Source organism: Gambusia affinis, linkage group LG06, assembly GCF_019740435.1.
Source record: "Gambusia affinis linkage group LG06, SWU_Gaff_1.0, whole genome shotgun sequence".
NCBI classification, from domain to species: Eukaryota; Metazoa; Chordata; class Actinopteri; order Cyprinodontiformes; family Poeciliidae; genus Gambusia; species Gambusia affinis.
Genome location: NC_057873.1, coordinates 27,827,563 through 27,849,742, shown reverse-complemented (window position 1 = coordinate 27,849,742; position 22,180 = coordinate 27,827,563). Strand labels below are relative to the sequence as shown.

Genomic DNA, 22,180 nt, shown 5'->3' with positions numbered 1-22,180 from the left:
AGGTGAGAATGCTGCCCTTTTGATAATCAATCTTTTCCCCCTGAGCCACTTCACTTTGGATTGTGCAGCAGGGAGAGTTGGTGTCTGCTGAGCCAGTGGTGCTCCCAATAGGAGGACACAGGGGGGCCATGGCTCCCCTCTTCAAAAATGACAACCCCACCAGAGAACCATGTTCAGATCATAGAAAGGCATACATAGTCATCTTCTTTAATCAAGACATAAATGTAAAACATTAACAATAATAATAATATTAATAATGCATTACACTTACACATACATAGACAAGGATATATTAGTTGCCATTTGAATCTTGCTAATGAATATTGCACTTTCTTTCTATTTATGTATTTTATCTTGAATTTATTTTTATGTGAGCTTTACCGGCCTCCTTTAATTACACCTCTGGGGATAAATTAAGTTTTCTGAACTGTATTGTATTGAATTGAATTGAATTTAATTGAATTATAGCGCTTTCTGGGAAACAAAAATAAACAATTGATAAATTAATTCATACAAATAAAGGGGCAGTATTATGTGTTTTGCAGGAACAAATTGCCATTTTATTGCACATCGAGTAAACATGTTACCTTCAGTTGTTAAAAAAATTCTCTAAATTTAATGTGACTTAAATTGGACTTTGTAATCTAATGCCTCTGTCTGTCTCTTTAAAAAACTCCTGCTCTTTCTGAAACTCCGCCTTCAGGAAGTCATCACAACATGGCTCCTCTATTAACCCTTTATCAAAGCTTTTACAGTATTGCACTGAGAAGTAGTTGTGTAATGGGCTCAGCAGATGTGCAGTTCCACCAGGAAGTATTAATTTCTGCTGGCTAGTCTGAAGGAGCTGAGTCAGGGTTTGCAGGGGAGAGCTCCTCTCTGAGGTGGAAGCTTGGAAGCTACAGCTCTGAGAATGAGCTTTGTCTCCAAGGTGGTGCTAGGTCCAGACCAGGTGAGTGGTTGCCAAGGCGACCAAAGGATTTCTCAAACAAACATGAAATAATCAATCCAACACTCCAGGTATGTTTTTGATGAGTGAACAACGTCCTAACATGATATAAAGCTGAAATAAGTTGATTTTACATTATACTGCCTGAAACGTTTTACTGGATGGCGTGACCACCGCTGCCAAAATTATTTTCTGGTGGCGCCTCTGGCATGAGCTGAGCATTTATACCCCCCCCTTTTTTTTTTTTTTTTTTTTTTTTTTTTTTTGCTGTCACCAAACACTTAATGACCTAAAAAGCCCTTTTCTTGCGCCGCTCGCATAACTGCGTAATGATTTGTAAATGCTTCAACCTCCTCTGTGGCAGGAAATAGACTTGGAGCATTTATGATGCATAACCTTTGTAATTGTGGTTGCCTCAGTGGAGGGTTTTGTGCTGCAAATAATAAAAACAAAAGAAGAGCTCGCTCCTTCATGGCAAGGCACCGACTCCCCTGTGACCAGCGGTTGCACATCCACACACAACGCGGGGCCGTCTGGGGCGTTTGGTTTTCACGGCCTGTGAAAACAGCCTTTGTTAAACAACAGCATTCCTCACGACTCACACTGGTGAGCCAGTCATCGCACACCTCAAACCTCCAAGCCCCACTCCCACCCCACATACACACACACACGCACGCATACATACACACACACACACACCCCTCATGGAGCCACACTCACGGTCCCGTCCCCTGCCAAAGCACGGCCGTCTCCGGCACAGAGAGGTCACCTAACTGCTGACGCTACACACTCCTGTTTTGCAGCTCAGGAGCCTCTTCCCCATAATGAGCTTGCACTGAGATGACCCACCGCAGCACACACTGACCTTTAGAGTGGGTGTGTGTGTGAAGTAAATTAAAACGGCATACCTGTTACAGGGCACATACACAGTGTTGACGGGAAAAAAAACCTGTTGCATATAATAAGTAAGGCAGATATTTTAAAATAACATTTTTAAAATGTTATCAGTTCATTATTTATTTATTTATTATTTTTTTCAGGATGGACTGAAGGTGACACAAGTGTTTTGTGACAGGAAGTTGTACAATTCGAGCTAAACGTGTCACTCTGGAGGTGTTTGCAACAAACTCTGGCCTCAGATCAGCGTTTGATTTTCGCCGACCTGCAGCTCAGACTGTAAACACCATAAACACCAAGGACTCAGATGCTTTAGGTCTAGTTAGAAATAAAATTAAATAAACTACAGATATAAAAGCTACAGAATTTGAAGCTGTAGCTTTCTCTGTTGAAGAATGCACAGGTGAAAACATAAGAATGAATTTAGAGCGCCATCTGGTGGAGCAAATACTAAGTTAAAGAGAAGGAGCCACAGGGACAGCGGTGTCTAACTAAAGCGTTCATAGTCCTTTAACCTTGTTCATATAGCTAGATGAATGTAATGTAGGAATTTTGTATATCTAAAGAAAGGGATTATTCCTAATTCATGTTTTTCAAAATGTCTGAGGAGATTTTTTTTTTTCTCAGATCCTCGTTTGGATTTGGGCGGGCCGTTTGATCTAAACTTCTGGTTTTTATGGCTTTTGTTACAAGAACCACCTGATCCTGGTTTTCCAAACACAACCGTCTTTATAAGGATTTCTAAAATAAATAAATAAATAAAAAAGAAGTACACATAGGACTTGGCCTTTATTTAGGTTGTCTGGTTCTGCCAAACATTACAAAGGGCTGTGGTTTAATTCTGTAGAATTTTTATTTTTATTTTTTCGAGGTGTAAACGTTTTGTTTAAATTTAAACTAAACGTTAAAACTTAGGAGTTTAAAGTTAGAGAAATGATCAGAGAGACCAAATGAAACCTGATCTGATGTAATCCACCTATAAGTGGAAAATAATCATAATCTACAGAAATAAAGACTGTCATTCATCAATCATCATTAATCTAAATAATGAGTTTTACTTAGCAATAAAGTCCCTAAAATAAATTAGCTTTTCAAAATATTCTAATCTATAGAATGGGTCTGTGTATTTGTTTTGCTATTAGCGGTTAGCCTTGTCTTTGAGCCTTTAGAATTAAATCAGTTCTCCAACATGTTTGAATCAGTCAAAGCAACAGTCCAGTTATGTTTTTGATGACGGAATAATATTACAACATGATATGAATGTCAAAAAAAAGGGTTGATTTTGCATAACAGCCGCCGTGAATCTTTTCAGGTTGGATTCACAGCGTGTGTGAATATACTCATCATCCCCACAGCAGGATACTGCCACTACCATTTATCATTTCTCTTCTCCTGGAACCGGAAATGGCATAATTCAAAAACATATCAAATCAAACTTCCGTTTCAAACACATCTTCTCCACTCTGATCTCTCCCCGTGGAGGAAACATCATGCATATTGTATTCAAGTGATTCTCTAGGCCGACCAGCTGCCGTCATTTGCAGAAAATGCCAGTTTCTGCAACGGAAACATTCTCATCTGGTGGTCAAGCGGCTTCTATTAAAACAAAGACCAACAAGAACAGGTTGAGTTGCTCACGCTGCCCATATGAAAGGCTGCATGATTCCTGCTGCGTGTCGTCGTGTGGAAAGACGGGCTGCTGCAGATGAAGTGACGACAGGGAGAAAGGACCTAAAGGCTACGCAGACGGTCAGGACACGGGTAATTTGCAGTGAAAGCGACATTGCTGAGTGAAACAGAGAGGCGGGAATGACACGCAGGTGAGCCGTGTTTTGAAAAAAAATACAGTGACATGTACGCATTTCTGCAGGATTGGTCAGATATTTCATCATGTGAACGCTGGAGAGCAAATAAACCTACTTGCGTAATCACACAAACGAATAGAAACGAGTTCAAGACTTCCAAAATCTTTTTAGAGCAGATCCCAGTTCTGTGACATTATTTGGAACTATTAGTATTAGCTGGCGCAGATTTTGGTTCCTTCACAATTGTCATTTCACTGCTTTTAGTACTTGGCACAAATAAAGAGAGCATATCAGCAGAGTTTAGAAAACTATGTTCACGTTTATTTTTCTGAAAGAACCAAAACAAAGTTGAGAAAGAACGTGGGTTAGGTTGATGAGGCAGAAAAACACATTTGACTAAAAGAGATTTCAACCGTCAACCTTATTCAGCTCATGATAATCTGAAACTTGGAGAAATCCTGAGACCTAAAATCTCAGGAAGGAGTACTGCAACAAACGACTCGACATGCAACCATAAACTGCAGCGGTTGGCTGCAGTGGAGCTCGTATCGGCCTAAGCGACATTAAAGACAAGAAGAAGCACCTGGATACGCAGCAGCTTGTCTCACAGAACCCAACGACTTTTGTGGCAGAACAATTTACAGAAACCTTCCGAAGCAAGAGCTGAAAAACTCTCAGCTCCAACAAAAATACTTGCAAGCTGCGATTCTTGCCAAAGGGTGTGGTCTTCAGCACTCAGCATGCTGAGAGCCAAAAAAGTTATAAATGGTTTCTCATGAAAACATCTAAACAGTTAAGATAATAATAATAATAATAATAATAATAATAATAATAATAATAATAATAATAATAATAATAATAATGAAAATTTTAAAAAATAAATAAATAAAATTGTCGATTAGATAAAACTGCCCTGTTTGATTCCGTTTTGGGGACATTATTTATAAATGTGGCCAAACGTTTGGATTCAACTGTACTGGTTGCCGTTTCTTACTCACAGAAGTGAATGTAGAAAGATGAAGCCTGACATGGAGGCTGTTGCACAACCAGTGGTGTGATCCAACCATGACTGAACTGGGTACTCACCCAGAATGACCAGAAGAGAAGGGGGGGGGATTGTCTCTGCCAATAACAGAGCTCATAGATGTCATTTGTTTTCAATAATAATAATAATAATAAAAAGTTATTCCAAATGTGAAAAGCGTTCCAGAGCCCATCCATTAGGAACTGAGTGACATGGATGAATAAAAATCTTCCTAACATTTAATGCAAACTAATTACAAACGCTGGCCAGATTGATGTTCCTTTAATTCTTTATGGCATCGACTCCACATGATCTCAGAAACGTTCTTATAGATTTGGGTTCGCTTCGATACGACGGCGTTGAGCAGCTGCATCATCCTGCCGGCTGGAGCCTTCTGATGTGCATCATAAAACCATGGCAACCGTGGAAACGGCAAAAAGGAGAAGCGTTGTTGGAACAGGGTGCTGAAGTTGGAGTGTAGGGAAGAGCAGGCGCTTCTTAAAGAGACGGAGACTCAATTTCAATTTCTTGTAAAGAGCACTGGGAAAAAAATGAAGAGGACACTTAATATGATCAGTTTCCCTGATTTGACTTTTTAATAGGTGTATTTTTGAGTAAAATGAACATTGTTGTTTTATTCTACAAACTGCTGACAACATGTTTCCAAAGTTCTGAGCAAAAATGTGGCATTTATTTATAGAAACGGAGAAAGTTCATATTCACTTAGAAACAAGAAAACTGATATTTGAACTCAGTTAGAGTTGAGAAATCAATATTTGGTGGGACAACCAGGATGTTTTCAGTGGGGTTCAGTCTTCTGTAGTGCATGAGACAATTCTTATGTAGTCTGACTTCTAAAAAGAAAAAGAAACAATATATTCATGCTTTATTTTTAATTTTGGTACAATTAACTTTCGTCATCTCACGCGACAGAAAAAGAAAGAAGCAGAAGTCGGTACAGATTAGGTAAAACGATCTGATGTTTGTGTGTTTCAGTCCTCTCTCAGGTAGGCCTCGGGTGTCTCCTCTTCCTCGTTACTCCCCTCGTGTTGCGTCATCCTCTCCACCTCCATGACTTTCGTCTCTGCCAGCTTCTTTTCTGCGTCCCGTGAGACTTTCTGGGCCTCCTCTACCTGGTACTGGGCCAGCTGAATGTTTGTCCTGACCGTGATGGACGCGTTCTCGGCTCCTGAGAACACAAACACACACAAACACACAAAACGCTCAAACAGACGTCAAATGCATCGAGTTCAGACTTGAAAGGCGGGTCGTTAGCCGGGCCCATCTCGTCCGTCATCTCCTTTTGTCTTTTCGCCCAAAGGACCTACAGAGTGACGGCAAACGATCCGTCCACCGTCCGGAGCGACGGAGGACGAAGCAGAACGGGCGAAAACACTTCGAGTCGCACACCTGATATGTACGCAGCCTCAGCCGCCGCCTCGCACAGCCTGACGGCGGTGACCCAGGTCAGTTCGAAGCGCTTCTGTTCGTCTTGTCTGTGGGCAACCTGCCACAAAAAGATGCAAGAAGAAATTTGCAACCGCCTGCGTTGATTTAAGGTTTTTAGTTGGGATGGACCAAAAACAGTGGAACCAGAGACTGACCTGTGCACGCTGGCTAATGATCACCTGCCAGATGGTATCTTCTTCTGCTGGACTCAGTTTCTCCAGGGAAGCTAAATATTGCCTTTGCAGGGCGATGAGTGTGTGCACAGCCTGTGTGGAGGCAAGGGGAAAGATCTTCTCTGTTTACACTCAAAAGCAAAGACACAATTATAGAGACATTTTTAAAACCTGCAGGATTTTCTGAAACATGAAGGGATTTCTTTAGAGACCTTGTAAGTTGTTAGTTGGTGAACACTTAATGTGTTATTACAAGCAAGAGAAGCATTATTAGTGTAGATAACATAAATGAGCTATTTGATTTAATTAGAAAATATAATAAATCAAAGCTTTGTGATTTTATTTATTTATGTACATATGAAAATTTTTTTTGGTAATTATATCTGTCGTTTGACTTTTTTTTTGTCAGGCCAAAAATTTAGCACGTTAATTTCAATAATTGAATTACACTGATTTGAACGTATCAAAAACGTTTACACAATTTATCGCATTTTCTTTGTATTGTGTTTCTGGTACGCCGGTACATCTGGCACACAAGAGAACTGAAAAAAACAACGGTAATGGACGACGAGCCGCTTCTCTTGGCCGACTAAGTTTTCATTTTTGCTTCTAAAAAAAAGGATCTGATGGGACGCTGGAAAAGTCTATTGTTTTTCAAGTTGTGCTAATCTTGAGTTAGCTTATCAGCGAACAGATTGAAGACTAAAATAGCATCTCAATGCTAAACATGTAGCCGCAGCACCGACGTCCCCCACGCCGGTGCCAGCGTCCACAGTCCATATTTCTAAAGAAGCTCTGTGAACGATCAGAAGTTCTTAAAGCACTGGAAAGCTGAATTGGTAGAATACCAATCTGTTAGTTGAATAAACTAAAATAATTCACTGAACACAATACATAATTTTGTTCTTAAAAAAATATGTATTTAAGAAAATTTTTTATTTTAAGAACAAAACTTGCCACAAAGATAAAAGGGAAGCCATAACAATATTTGGTGCAACATTTACATCGTGCTCCTAAGATAATGTTTTGAAAATCTCAAACAAACAATTCATTATAAGGAGCAGATATACTTGTAAAAAGACATTGTATGACATTGAAAGATGTCATAAGATTTTAAAGAAAATTCCCATTCCCATTATTCTTGCTGTGTTGCAATAAAACAGAAGTGTGTATTGTAGAGATTAAAATGACCACATACCTCCAGTTTAACTTTTGGTTATGGTCCATTAAGAGCTTGAGCAGCACATGTAAAGTATCAATCAGTTGTAACAGTTAGGAGAAATGGTAGTCACAACACGCAGGCATACCTTTGCATACTCTGTGAGGGCATCAGTCAGAGCCAGAGTGGCCTGAGAGAGAAAAGTGCTTGAACTGTCTGTCACCAGAGAGGCTGCTCGTCTCACCAGGGAGTCGTGAGAGAGGTTTTCAACCTGCAGCAGGGGGTTCAATGAGTTTACAGCAGCTGAAACTCCAAATATGCACGTTTTCGGCTGTCAGACTCGCCTGATTAAAAGGTACAGCACACAGACTTCCGCCGACGGCGAGAGAAGCCAGGACACTCGTCCATCTGGGGGATTTCCGGACAGCAGGTTTTATCCTGGACAGGTATCGAAAGGAAGTTCTGAACAGAAAAAATGGAGTCATATACAGATAAATAAACCAGTAAACAGCGAGAGGAAAACACTGATTTAACTTCCCTTTTGGCTAGCGCTGCTCTACTGACAATCTCAAAACAAATTTGAGAATTGGAGCAATCAGACAACTGCTGTTTACTCGCTCATATTTCCATAAAGAAGTCAAAAAATAAACAAATCGAAGCTAGTGCCATATATTAAATAACAAGCTAATGATTGTGTCACAATATCTAAAGGTAAACGCGACCAACCTGAGGAAACTGAGATACAGGGATCTCCTCCAGAGCGCGGCCATGCCGGTCCGCCACAATAAACTGTTCTGCTCCACTGCAGAACAAAGGTTCCGCCCCGTCTTCGTCCTGATCATTTTTACAGCGTTGGGTGGTGCATTGTCGCCATCCCGTGGTTCTTAATTGTAACAGAACCCTCTCTGTAATATATATAAGTGTACAAAGTATACAATTAATATAAAACAGTTTAAGGAAAATACATAAAACTTTATAACTGTTAACACATTTCTATCCCCTCATCAAAATGTTTTAAAAGAGCTAGGAATGCAAAACAAGCACTTTGAAATGTGAAATTTGTACAATAATAAGAACATAAACAGTATGCTCACTGTTCTCAAATTAAAATCCAGATATGGAGGATTATCTTTCCATTACACAGCAGCAAAAGACTGGAACAAACTCCAAAAAAAGTGCTGAAGCTGAGCACCTGTGAATCAACAGAAACTTTTAAAGGTATTTTAAAGAAGTTGCTGTCTGAAACCTGCACATGCTTCAGCTAAAAATTTGATGACAGTTTTTTCACAAGATCGGATTTTGGAAAGAAAAAGATGCCCTTGTCTCTATTATTTTTACTGTTTTATGATCTCAATAGGTTTGCTATTTTTTTGTTGTTTATTGCATATATATACCAAATAAATATTTATATAGAAAGCAATACCAAGCCACTGATCTAGACTTGTGATCTGGACGTTTTATTGTTTTGCAAAACAAGTACTGGATGTGTTGAATAAGTGAGTTTATTTCAGATGCTTGTCTCATCAAGACAAATGTTTCTGGATGCAGTGAGTTGTTTACATCAATATCGAGTTTGCACTGGCAAGTAGCTCCTATGAAGAGCTCAGCAGAGGTGCAGTTGCTAATTGCTGCTGGCTAGTCTTAAGGAGTTGAGTGGGAGTTCACGGGGAAAAGCTGCTCTGTTAAGTGGAAGCTCAGAAGCTTGGAAATTGTAACTCTAAGTTGGAGTTTTGTCCTCAAAGGCAGAGCTGGGTCCACGCAGGCATTTTGCAAAATGAATGGTTGCCATGGGAGATTAAAGGATTTCTCAAATAGGCATGAAAGAATCAAAGCAACACTCCAGGTATGGTCTTGATAAGGGAGTAACTTTATAACATCATTTAGAGTTGCAAAAGCTCTAAATCACGTTTAGAGCTTTTGGAATGTGATTTTTGACAATACTGCCCCTTTAAGTGTAACAGTGAACCCAAACCCGTATCTACTTGTTATTGAGCTTTCAGAAACCTAAAACTCTGAATTAACCCTGCTGTAAATGATGGACTAAGCCCAACAGTCAAATGCTTAGTTAAAATAAATCAATATTTCAACCAGAATAATTCCGTAAACTGGCTGATGTCAACACATGCATGACGTAACCAAATATCACCTGAAGAGCATATGTTTGATCTCTTATCCACTTTTTGTGGATAAGAGAAAATCCACATTAAAATTAAACTTGTGCATCAAATTATAAAAAAAGTATATATACATTGATCTGACCTGGGGAAAAAAAAGAATGGTTGTTATTCGCCTGTAAAAGTCCACCAATGAATGAAATGATCATTTTGAACACGTTTAACTTTTATTTTTAAGTTCAGTCAGTTCAAATGACCAATAATTCAAAGGTTTTGTTTAAAATACAAAGTTGTTCTTGTTTGCATTCATGTCAAGGTTGTTTTTCTCGTGTTTGGAGATGGTAAACAGATTGTTCTTTGAATAATTAATGATAGTCTTTAAACATCGCTTTAATGAGTTTCAGAGGAGCCTATTAACACACACAGGAGCACAGTCAACAGGCTAATTATTATCATCGTTATCGCACGGACAAAAACAACTTCGGATGAAAAACAAAGCAAGATCTTCAGAGTGTAACTCTGCCCCATGACACCTTAAAGTCTTTACAACAATACAAGACTCTAAATTCTCAGCCAAAGATAAACACATACATTTATGTTTTTTGTTTACCTCCTGGTTGTCTTAACAGTGACTTGCAAAAGTATTCATACCATTAAACTTTTCTGCATTTTGCCAAATTGAATGGGATTTTATGAGACAGATCAACACAAAATAGGTCTAAGGTTGTCAATCCAAGGCAGAAACAAAAAAAAAAAAAAGATTTTATTTATTATTTTTTTATTTTTCATTTTGTCAAAATATAGAATGGCAAAAATAGCTAATACAATTCTCAATAAAAATAATAATAATAATAAAAACTTTACTGGCTGTTTCACAATCACACCCGTCTTCTGCTGACCAGCATTTGCACTTTGTGTCTTTGAGGCTGGAAGGCCTCTTTGCCATCACCCTAATCTGGAGCTCCATTAAAAGATTCTCCATCAGATTAATGTCAGGACTCCCTCTTGGTCACAGAATGAACGGAAGGCTAAGACTCAAAACTGGTAACAACTGATAACAATGAACGTCTAACTAGAAACTACATGCTGGCCGTGTTTACATTGAAACACGAATGATGAGTGATCAAGAATGATTTTTTTTTAGATTAAAATGAAAAAGATTTAACCCCCCCCCCCAAAAAAAAAAACAAACAAAAACAAAACAAAAACAAAAACAAAAAAAACACAGGAGCACATGGCCCTCTGACCACCACCAGCAGACAAGGGCGGTGAAATGTCTTGCAGAGAACGATGCAGTGGAAATCGAACCAGCAACCCAGCGATAGTGGGATGAATCTCTACCACTGTCAACACCGTTGTCCCAAAACCAAAAATAAGGCATAGTGAGTTAAAGAAATACTTGATATATAATGCAGACAAAGTGAGGTTCTGAGAGTTTTTCTGTATTTTACACTGAAATGAGTAACAACACCTCTGTTGTTGGTGGTAAAATTTCAATGCAAAAGATTAATGATCGTGCGATAATTTTCCAGGTTCTGGTGGGTATTTTTCTTTGCATCAACTTCCAATTTTAGCCTAATAAAATTGGCTAAAAATGTTCAGAGAGCATTTATGCTCATCATGAGCAAGATGCCACATTAGAGTTGGAAATGAACTGATAATAGAAATGATTTGGCGTATCAAATGTATGCAAGCTTTACATTAGATAAATGGTAACTGGAATATTTGTAGATTCTTACACAATGCACCAAATGTAATATTTCACCCTTATGATTTTGTCAATGAGCTCCATGTTTTTCTTTCTTTCTTTTTTTTTTTTTTTGTATATTTGAGAAATGGTATTTATTTTCTGGTATAAAATGTTGGGGCAACATTTGAGGAGCATTTTCAGGATTTTAACATTGATCCAATTGCAGATGGTTTCTTGTGACTCCAAAACTCTGATAGATTTGAACTCTGATAGTGTTAAATCTGCACTTTCAATTTGCTGCATGTGTAATGAATGCATATAGCATACAGGTTTCACTTTTTGAATAGAATTCCTGGCATAAATAAACATTTGCATGATATTCTAATATTTAATGACCACCAACTGTATTGACAGACAATTTTTCCATGTTGATGTATCCATTCTCAGTGCATTTTTGGCTTGATATCTGGTCTCCCGGTGTTTGTCTTTCAGCCTGTTTCAGAGTCTGTATACTAAAGTTAACGATTAATTGATTACTAAATTAGTTGACGATTATTTGAACAATTGATTAATCATGATACATGATATACAGTTAATCTGTGTTTCAAACATCTTAATAGTGTTTAATGTTAAAGATAATTAATGCTTAAATATCACCTATGATTATAGATTATAATTATAAATTTTTCCTAATCATCTGTGAATCTCTTTGTTACGTTTTCATTGTCAAAATTCAATGAAAAAAGCCAAATTTTTAGCATTAGTGAAAATAGTTTTCAACATTGTCATGATGGTTGCCATTGTGTGATGAGGATGAACGACAGAGGCGTGTTGCAATGACGACATTGTTTCCACGTGGTTCCTGTGTGCATATCAAGGTTTACAAAGAATGTGCAGAAAGCATTTATGCTCATCAGGGGCCAAGATGGCACATTAGAGTTGGAAAGGAACTGATAATAGAAATGATTTAGTGTCTGCAAATGTACTTTGTTCTAATCTGAGTGAGTTAAACTAATGAAGTGAGATTCCTAGAGTTTTTCTGTATTTTACACTGAAATGAGTAACAACACCTCTGTTGTTGGTGGTAAAATTTCAATGCGAAAGATTAATGATCAGGTGATAATTGTACAGATTCTGGTGGGTATTTTTCTTTGCATCAACTCCATGCTGATTGCAACCTTTTTCACTAAGGAAATCTTCTACACAAACATGCGCTACATTTTATTTGTCACCACACTAATTTCTGATTGTGTATATTTAATCATCTCAAATTTGTTGCTGAATTTGAGCTATTTTGCCTTTCCTATGCAATCATGGTCGTGTATTTTCTTTTTCCTCCTGTCGTCTTTGTGTAATTTTGTCACTCCTCTGACTCTGACAGCGATGAGCCTGGAGCGCTATGTGGCTGTCTGCATGCCACTGCGTCATGCAGAGCTGTGCACTGCAGGCAGAGCCCTGCAGGCCGTCCTCATCATTCACAGCCTCAGCTTTATTCCCTTCATTGTGACTTTTTTAATGCTGCTTTCTTCAGTCACCTTTAACTTCTTCACACAATACATCATCTGCGCTGTGGATGCTTTCATTTTGCACAGGTGGCAGGATCATGTTAGGTCTGCGGTCAGTCAGTTGTACTTCCTGGTCATGTGTATCCTCATCGCTTTCTCCTATGTTCAAATAATAAAAGTGGCCAAAGCCGCATCTGGAAACAACAAAGAGTCGACACGAAAAGGACTCAGAACTGTGATCCTCCACGCTTTCCAGCTGTTTCTCTGTCTTATCCAGCTGTGGACCCCCTTCATTGAAGCTGCTGTTCTCCAGAGTAATTTCAGCTTATTTATATACATCAGATACATTAACTATATTCTGTTTATTCTTTCTCCTCGATGCCTGAGTCCTCTTATCTACGGCCTCAGAGACGAAGCGTTTCTACTTGCGCTGAAACGTTGGCTGTTCTGCTGCCCTTTCAAGGCCAACATGTTAAAACAGTGAACCTGGAACAGCAAATGTCTGTTGTGAAGAAATATGTTTTAAAGATGTATAACATGCAATGAAGTTCAAACATTTCAACCGACTTGTTGAAACATGAAGCATTTGAATTCAATAATAAGTAGTTATAATTTAAGACATATTATTTTGTCTTTGTCTTTAGAATCCTTATGTGTGGATGCTTAATGTTTGTATCATTCAAAGTAAAGAAACATCAACTTTGTTTACTTGAGTTGCATATCAAAATTAAATTTTAGGTTGACTGACATTTTTGTAGGTTACCATGAATGTTACAGAGTAGTTATTTTATTTTTCCAATGTTAGCACTTGCTAAAAACGTGATAGGAAAGAGAAATGTACATGACATTTTGGTTACACAATATCTAGTAGTTAAAAAAAAAGCACAACCATTTTAGTTATTTTTAATTGGGGGAAACAAACGTAACGTCACACTAAAGATATTTTCAACTGTTGTCTTTCCTGTGTTCTCTAATGCATCAAAATCAAAAAGAAAAAAAACCTAATAATAATAAACATTAAAAAAAACACCATCACTGTGTTTCATTGAAACCTCATTTTCATAGTGATAATTCACTTGTCAAACCTGCTTCTGTGTTGTCATAATCACAAAAAAGAGACTATGACAACACAGCTACTATTCTTTTTTTTTTCCCTGCCAGGGGGTCTTTTGTGGGCTCTAGTGTCCCTCACATGACAATAGGCCGACAGGACAGGAGAGGGGGGAAGACATACGGCAAATTTCGGCCGGGTCCGGCAATCGAACCCGCGACCGCCGCGTCGAGGACTGAGGGCCTCCAAATGTGGGTCGCACTATCCCCTACGCCACCACAGTTACTATTCCTATTGGAACATTATTCTCTCTATCTGCTTGTGCTTCCCATAGCCCACATACACCCCCCCCCCCCTCCCACACACACACACACACACACACACAATCAGAAAGCAAATCAAACCTTCTGACACAAAATGACTCTTGAACAGGTTCTATGCATAAAATAAAATAAGTAAAAAAAACAGCAAACTTGAGAGACTTTAAATAACACAAATACACATTATTTCTTGTGGTGTTGCTGTAAGTCTGTGTTTGGAGCTTATAGTATAATGGCTGTAATTACATATTTCATATACAATTGGCAGTGGACAGTTGCTTTGTGTTGTTGACTGCAGAAATCCCTAAAAACAGTAGCTCATTCACTTGCTTTTTCTAGAAGAGAGACAGGGTTTAACACAGACAGATTACAACGTATTTATAGAAAGACAACATGAAATTAAGGCTACAAGCAGTGTTGGAGGCCCTCATAGCTCAGCGCCCCTTTGGCCTCGTGACGACTATGGGAGCTTCAGCACATCACCCGCTCATCGTTGTCAGCGCTCTCATGCAGTGCCTGCACCCGTCCGCTAGGCTGTGCACACCAATGTGTTTGTGACCACCAAAATTCTGGTGCAATTTGGATGATGTATCATGGAGATATAACTGTTCCAATAACTGGGGTGAGCACTAGATTCCCATGTAATGCTATTGGCATCTTCAGAGATTAACTACGGTCATTTACATCCAGTTTGGTGCAAATTGGATGATACATGTGTGATTTAGATCCAACCATATACAAACGGCAAGGGATTAGAATTGGCCATATTCTCCCACACACACATGGTCCAGCCACCAGGTAGTGCTGAGATGATTCAACATCATGTTAGTCTATGTCATTAAACACAGGTTCAAATCTGTATGAATCATAGAGTGAACAGAAGTGAAATAGTAAGAAAACAGGTGACTTCCTCTCTAAAGGGGACAGAGCAGTGGTGATGTCACCAATTGACCATGTGAATTTGATCAGTGCTGGCTGGTTATTACAGACAAAGTCTGAGGCCGTTGGGAGCCCATGTGTGAAAGTTATTCCCCCTAGATGTTTTATGGCAAATGGTAAGATCTTTACCATGCCCACGTACTTTGATCTAACCAAAGGAATTTGATAACGTTTGATCTGCAATGTCTCAGGGACTGATTATTGTTTTCAATTCTTGAGAGTGCGGTGGAGGTTTTAGGTCCCGCCCACCAAATATTGGACTGCATTCCTGTTGGGGGGTAGACAAGAATCAATCATAGTGAGTTTGCTGCAGCTGGGCTGAAATATATGGAACTTAGGGCCAAACGCATGTCAACTGTGTGCCCTCTGAATTCACCATGCCGCCACGCCCACACCTTCCAGAAAAAACTCTTTGGGCTTTAAAGTGAGTACAAATTGCTATCTGTCTTTGGACACAAATCACCTTGATTAGCTTAAGGGGGTCATAGATGGAGCTTTCCAAGAAAAAACGGTCACTTCCTGTTCTTAGGGGGCGGGGCTTACATGATGACAGAATATGACAACATAGGCTTGCTGGATTGTGATATAGGTTTAAGACACAGATACAGCTCAAAGGAGGGCATTTGTGCTCACAGTGAGCTTTCATGCCACATTAGAGTTGTAAAGTGTTGCAATATATAGATGGTCTCTATGAAAGACAAGCTGACATCAAATACCTTAAATGTGTTTTTTTGTGTTAATCAAAGTTCCATGTTTAAAGGTTACTATGAGGCCAGAAGCAAAGTATTGAGGATATTTTGATTCAGGAATCTGAACATCTTGTAAATTATTTTTAATAGTATTTCTGTATTTGAATGTAAAGTTTCAATGACTAACAACAGTTCTCTTTATGCTGGTAAATCTTCAGGGCGACCGATCAATGACCAAGTGATTTTTGTTCAAGTGTTTGTTGCCGTTCTTCTTTGCATTAACTTAATGCTAATTATAACATTTCTTATGAAGGAAATATTCTACAACAATATGCGCTATATTTTGTTTGCCAATGCATTATTTTCTGATTGCATAAATATAATAACGACAAATGTGTTGCTGCTCTTTGTCTATTTTTCTGTCCCTTTACAAACATGGTCATGCCTTCTCTTTTACATCCTGTCATCTATGTATAATTTTGTCACTCCTCTGACTCTGACAGCGATGAGCCTGGAGCGCTATGTGGCTGTCTGCATGCCACTGCGTCATGCAGAGCTGTGCACTGCAGGCAGAGCCCTGCAGGGAATCCTCATCATTCACAGCCTCAGCATCATACCCTCCATTATGGTTCTTATAATCTTCTTTTCCTCAGTCACTGTGAGCTTCTTTAAACAATATGTAATATGCACTGTAGAAGTGTTCATTTTGCACAGGTGGCAGGGTCATGTTAGGTCTGCGGTCAATCAGTTTTACTTCCTGGTCATGTGTATCCTCATCGCTTTCTCCTATGTTCAAATAATGAAAGTGGCCAAAGCTGCTTCTGGAGAAAACAAAGAGTCGACACGAAAAGGACTCAGAACTGTGATCCTCCATGCTTTCCAGCTGTTTCTCTGTCTCATCCCGCTGTGGATCCCCTTCATTGAAAATGCTGTGCTTCAGATTGATCTTAAGTTATATATAAATGTTAGATATTTTAATTACATTTGTTTAAATCTTGCTCCTCGGTGTCTGAGTCCTCTTATCTACGGCCTCAGGGACCAGGCGTTTTTAGTTGCTCTGAAGCATTACGTCTTCTGCTGTCCATTTATAGACACAGTTAAACGTTAATAAACTGAAGAAACTGAAATTTATTGAACACAGATGTGAATGTGATTCACAATGAATACATGTTCGAATATGGTGCCAGAATGTAGTTCTGCTTATATGTATAGCAAAATAATCAGCTGGTCTGAGTCTTTATCATTATGTTTGGGCTAGCCATGAATTTTTATAAGACAAAATGGGTTTTGTTGGTGTATAAACAATTCTATGATTTCCTCTATCTTTTAGCTGCTTGCATACTCATATGTGCACACATGCACAAACTTAGTGTACACGCTCATAGCTAAGGTTAATGGAAGTGACACACTCTTTAAGGCATAGCTCAGATAGAGGCCCACAAAAGGAAACAGAAACTGTTTTTAGAGGGTACTTCGCTGTGTTAGCCCCTAAGGAAAGCATGACAATGGACCAGCACTGCATTTAGTCTCAATAAATGAAATTCATAAATTCAACTCACTGACTCTTCTTGAACCTCATATTATAAGAACTTAAATGGAGAAAGGATAATCTCTACAATTTGGAAGCACCAAAGGTTAATGATTTGAAAAACTGAGCAGAGTACTGCAAACAGCAAACTCTGGGTTGCTACTCATTGCAGAGTCTGTGTATGTGTGTTGCTGCTAGCACAGAAAGTGAACTCCTGTGGAGTTGTGTGTCTGAGAGTGAGGGTGTTTGATTGCAGGTGTGATATGTGCTTTGTTATGTTTTCTATTTGTTTGTTTGTCTTGTGGTTGTTGTGTTAGTGGATGGTGAACAAGAATATACTGTAAGTTATATTGTTGTTTATAAAACATAAGTTGTTTTGAAATACTGCTTATATGCTTAGACAACAAATTTAGAGTTGGTAAACTTTGAAAAACTAAAATATGTAATGTTTACATTGTGGCCTTGGTTACCAGAAAACGCTGTCATCTCTTAGCAACAGCTAAACAACAAATATTGTTATTGTTCTAAAAACATAAGATTTCCTCTGCTCTTTTAAAACACTACTCATCTTATTCTACTTAAGAATTATCAAGTTGGTGAATTTTGGAGAAAAGTAAAAATGTTTTTTTTTTTGCCATTAATGGTACACAGAGATTGAACACAAAAGTAAAAATCTGATTTATGCTTCGAGACAGTTTGTTACCAGAAAAAGAAAAAAACGTTCATCTTTTAACACCAAATTAATAAGTTATGTTATTGTTTATAAAACATAAGTTCTTTTGAAATACTGCTCATCAGTTTGGGCACAACAAATTTAGAGTTGGTAAACTTTGAAAAAATAAAATATCTAATGTTTACATTGTGGCCCTTGGTTACCAGAAAACGCTATCATCTCTTAGCAACAGCTTAACAACAATATTTGTTATTGTTCAAAGAACATAGGATTTTCTCTGCTCTTTTGAAATACTACGTATATTATAATACTTAAAAATCGTTACTTTGGTGAATTTTACAGAAAAGTTAGTTTAGTTGTTTTATCATTGATGGTAGATATACTATAAAACAGAAATTGAACATAAAAGTAAAAGTCTGATTTATGCGACGCGACAGTTTTTTACCAGAAAAAGAAAAATGGCTCATTCCTAAGCACCAAATTAATAAGTAATATTATTGTTTATAAAATATAAGTTCTTTTGAAATACTGCTTAAATGCTTAAACAACAAATTTAGAGTTGGTAAACTTTGAAAAACTAAAATATGTAATGTTTACATTGTGTCCCTTGGTTACCAGAAAATGCTGTCATCTCTTAGCAACTGCTTAACAACAAATATTGTTATTGTTCAAAAAACATAAGATTTCCTCTGCACTTTGAAATACTACGTATCTTATAATACTTAAGAATCGTCACTTAGGTGAATTTTGGAGAAAAGTGAAAATGTTTTTTTTTTTGCCATTAATGGTACACAGACATTGAACACAAAAGTAAAAATCTGATTTATACTTTGTGGCAGTTTGTTACCAGAAAAAAAAAAAACAGGCTAATCTTTTAACACCAAATTAATAAGGTACATTATTGTTTACAAAATATAAGTTCTTTTGAAATACTGCTCCTCAGTATGGACACAACAAATTTAGAGTTGATAAACTTTGAAAAACTAAAATATGTAATGTTTACATTGTGGCCCTTGGTTACCAGAAACATTGTCATCTCTTAGCAACAGCTTAATAACAAGTATTGTTATTGTTCAAAGAACATAAGATTTCCTCTGCTCTTTTGAAATATTACGTATATTATAATACTTAAGAATCGTCAGTTTGCTGAATTTTACTGAAAAGTTAGTTGTTTTTTTTTATTATCGATGGTAGATATACTATAAAACAAAAACTGAAAATAAAAGTAAAAATCTGATTTATACTTCGTGGCAGTTTATTACCAGAAAAAGAAAAAAAAATGCTAATTTCTTAGCAACAAATTAATAAGTAATATTATTGTTTATACAATCTAAGTACATTTTAAATACTGCTTATATGCTAAGACATAAAATTTAGAGTTGGTAAACTTTGCAAAATTAAAATATCTAATGTTTACATTGTGGCCTTGGTTACCAGAAAACGCTGGGATCTCTTAGCAACAACTTAACAACAAATATTGTTATTGTTCAAAAAACATGATTTCTTCTGCTCTTTTAAAATACTAGTTATCATATTCTACTTAAGAATTGTCAAGTTGGTGAATTTTGGAGAAAAGTGAAAATGTTTTGGTTTTTTTTGCCATTAATGGTACACAGACATTGAACACAAAAGTAAAAATCTTATTTATACTTCGTGGCAATTTGTTACCAGAAAAAGAAAAAACGCTCATCTTTTAAAATAAAATAAAATCAAATCAAACTTTATTTGTATAGCACATTTCAGCAGCAAGGCATTTCAAAGTGCTTCACATCAAATCAAACACAAAAATACAATGCAACATAGAATCAACAATAAAAACACAACATCAAGTCAGATTCCGTCAATAAATTTGCAATTGATTACGTTTCAAATACAACTATAAACAAGTGGGTTTTTAGTTGAGATTTAAAGGAAGTCAGTGTTTCAGCTGTTTTACAGTTTTCTGGAAGTTTGTTCCAGATTTTTGGTGCATAGATGCTAAATGCTGCTTCTCCTCGTTTGGTTCTGGTTCTGGGGACGCAGAGCAGACCAGAACCAGAAGACCTGAGAGTTCTGGAAGGTTGATACAACAACAGCAGATCTTTAATGTATTGTGGTGCTAAACCATTCAGTGATTTATAAACTAACAACAGTATTTTAAAGTCTATTCTTTGAGCTACTGGGAGCCAATGGAGGGACTTTAAAACTGGTGTTATGTGCTCTATCTTCCTGGTTTTAGTGAGAAGACGAGCAGCAGCATTCTGGATCAGCTGCAGCTGTTTGATTGATTTGTTGGACAGACCTGTGAAGACGCCGTTACAATAATCAATACGACTGAACATAAACGCATGGATGAGTTTCTCTAGATCTGGCTGAGACATTAGTCCTTTAATCCTGGAAATGTTCTTCAGGTGATAGAAGGCCGACTTTGTGACTGTCTTTATGTGGCTCTGAAGTTCAGGTCAGAGTCCATCACTACTCCCAGGTTTCTGGCCTGATCGCTGATTTTTAGTTGTAATAACTGAAGCTGTGCACTGACTCTAGATCGTTCCTCTTTAGGTCCAAAAATAATAACTTCAGTTTTGTTTTTGTTCAGCTGGAGGAAGTTTTGGCACATCCACACATTTATCTGTTCTAAGCATCTGTTCAGTGATTGGATGGGTTCTGAATCACCTGGTGACATCGTAATGTAGAGCTGTGTGTCATCTGCATAGTTATGGTAGCTAATAGTATTTCCTGTTATAACCCGAGCCAGTGGGACCATATAAATATTGAATAAGAGGGGTCCTAGGATTGAACCTTGGGGTACCCCACATGTGACCTTTGACCTCTTTGATGAGAAGTTTCCAATTGAAACAAAGAAATCCCTGTTCTTTATGTAAGATTCAAACCAGTTAAGCACTGGACCGGAGAGTCCGACCCAACTCTCCAGTCGATTCAGTAATATGTCATGGTCAACAGTGTCAAAAACTGCACTGAGGTCCAACAGAACCAGCACTGTGGTTCTCCCACAGTCCGTATTTATATGGATGTCATTGAACACTTTTACAAGGGCAGTTTCTGTGCTGTGGTGAGACCGGAAACCAGATTGGAAGGAGTCAAAGCAATTGGTTATCGTTAGGAAGCTATTTAACTGTTTACACACAACTTTTTCAATAACTTTGCTGATGAATGGGAGGTTGGAGATCGGCCTGTAATTCTGCAGTAGTGATTTGTCTAGAATTGTTCTTTTTTTTATCAGTGGTTTGATTACTGCCGTTTTCAAAGCCTGGGGGAAAACGCCCGATGAGAAACGATGAATTTACTATTTGGATCAGATAAGTAGCAACATCAGGCAGGACTTTCTTAAAGAAATGTGTGGGTAGGACATCCAGACAGCAGGAACTGGAGCTTAATTGACTTATAATTTCCTCTAGGGTCTTATAATTAAGTAGTTGAAATTGGGTCATTTTTCCTGTGTTTGTATTGTTAGAGCACAGCGTTGGTACTGACTTTATAGTAGATGTGCTGATTAATCCTCTGATTTTTTAAATTTTCTCTGAAAAGAAACGGGAAAACTGGTTGCAGGCGGCAATAGACTGAAATTCAGGTGGTAACGTGATAGGAGGATTTGTGAGCCTGTCAAGTGTTGCAAATAAAGCTCGAGCATTGTTAATGTTTTTGTTTATGACATCTGCAAAGAAGGCCTGTCTTGCATGTTTGAGTGTTAAATGATGGTAATGTAGTTTTTCTTTATAGATGTCATAATGAAAGTGAAGTTGAGTTTAACGCCATTTTCGTTCTGCCCTACGGCAGAGTTGTCTTGCAGATCTAACACCAATTAATAAGTTATATTATTGTTTATAAAACAAGTTCTTTTGAAATACTGCTCATCAGTTTGGAAACATCAAATTTAGAGTGGGTAAACTTTGCAAAACTAAAATATCTAATGTTTATATTGTGGCCCTTGGTTACCAGAAAACGCTGTCATCTCTTAGCAACAGATTAACAACAAATATTGCTATTGTTCAAAGAACATAAGATTTCCTCTGCTCTTTTGAAATACTACGTATCTTATAATACTTAAGAATCGTCACTTTGGTGAATTTTGGAGAAAAGTGAAAATGTCTTTTTTGTCATTAATGGTACACAGACATTGATCACAAAAGTAAAAATCTGATTTATACTTCGTGGCAGTTTGTTACCAGAAAAAGAAAAAACGCTCATCTTTTAACACCAAATTAGTAAGTAATATTATTG

At 37.6% G+C, this 22,180-nt stretch overlaps 3 protein-coding genes across 3 annotated transcripts; 2 read left to right on the top strand and 1 right to left on the bottom strand.

The window, feature by feature from the left end:
- Positions 1–5,543: 5,543 nt before the first annotated feature.
- On the bottom strand, positions 5,544–8,290 carry LOC122832360 (diablo homolog, mitochondrial-like). The gene is made up of 6 exons (XM_044119015.1): positions 8,180–8,290; positions 7,798–7,915; positions 7,602–7,724; positions 6,277–6,387; positions 6,083–6,179; positions 5,544–5,861 (listed from the first exon to the last, which is right to left on the bottom strand). The coding sequence occupies exons 1-6, from the start codon at positions 8,221–8,223 to the stop codon at positions 5,665–5,667; spliced, it is 690 nt and encodes a 229-aa protein (XP_043974950.1). The 5' UTR covers positions 8,224–8,290; the 3' UTR covers positions 5,544–5,664.
- A 4,023-nt stretch (positions 8,291–12,313) lies between these two features.
- On the top strand, positions 12,314–13,246 carry LOC122833097 (odorant receptor 131-2-like). The gene has a single exon (XM_044120399.1). The coding sequence runs from the start codon at positions 12,314–12,316 to the stop codon at positions 13,244–13,246; it is 933 nt and encodes a 310-aa protein (XP_043976334.1).
- A 2,683-nt stretch (positions 13,247–15,929) lies between these two features.
- LOC122832359 (odorant receptor 131-2-like) lies at positions 15,930–16,869 on the top strand. Its single transcript, XM_044119014.1, has one exon. The coding sequence runs from the start codon at positions 15,940–15,942 to the stop codon at positions 16,867–16,869; it is 930 nt and encodes a 309-aa protein (XP_043974949.1). The 5' UTR covers positions 15,930–15,939.
- The last annotated feature ends 5,311 nt before the right edge of the window (positions 16,870–22,180 follow it).

Coding starts and splice junctions, on each gene's coding strand:
- LOC122833097 (XM_044120399.1), top strand. CDS start 12,314: ATGAGTAACAACACCTCTGTTGTTGGTGGTAAAATTTCAATGCGAAAG.
- LOC122832360 (XM_044119015.1), bottom strand. CDS start 8,223: ATGGCCGCGCTCTGGAGGAGATCCCTGTATCTCAGTTTCCTCAG. Junction 6,388..7,601: donor CCCTCACAGAGTATGCAAAG/GTATGCCTGCGT, acceptor GCCTCCACACAG/GCTGTGCACACACTCATCGC. Junction 5,862..6,082: donor TGAGGCTGCGTACATATCAG/GTGTGCGACTCG, acceptor TTGTGTTCTCAG/GAGCCGAGAACGCGTCCATC.
- LOC122832359 (XM_044119014.1), top strand. CDS start 15,940: ATGACTAACAACAGTTCTCTTTATGCTGGTAAATCTTCAGGGCGACCG.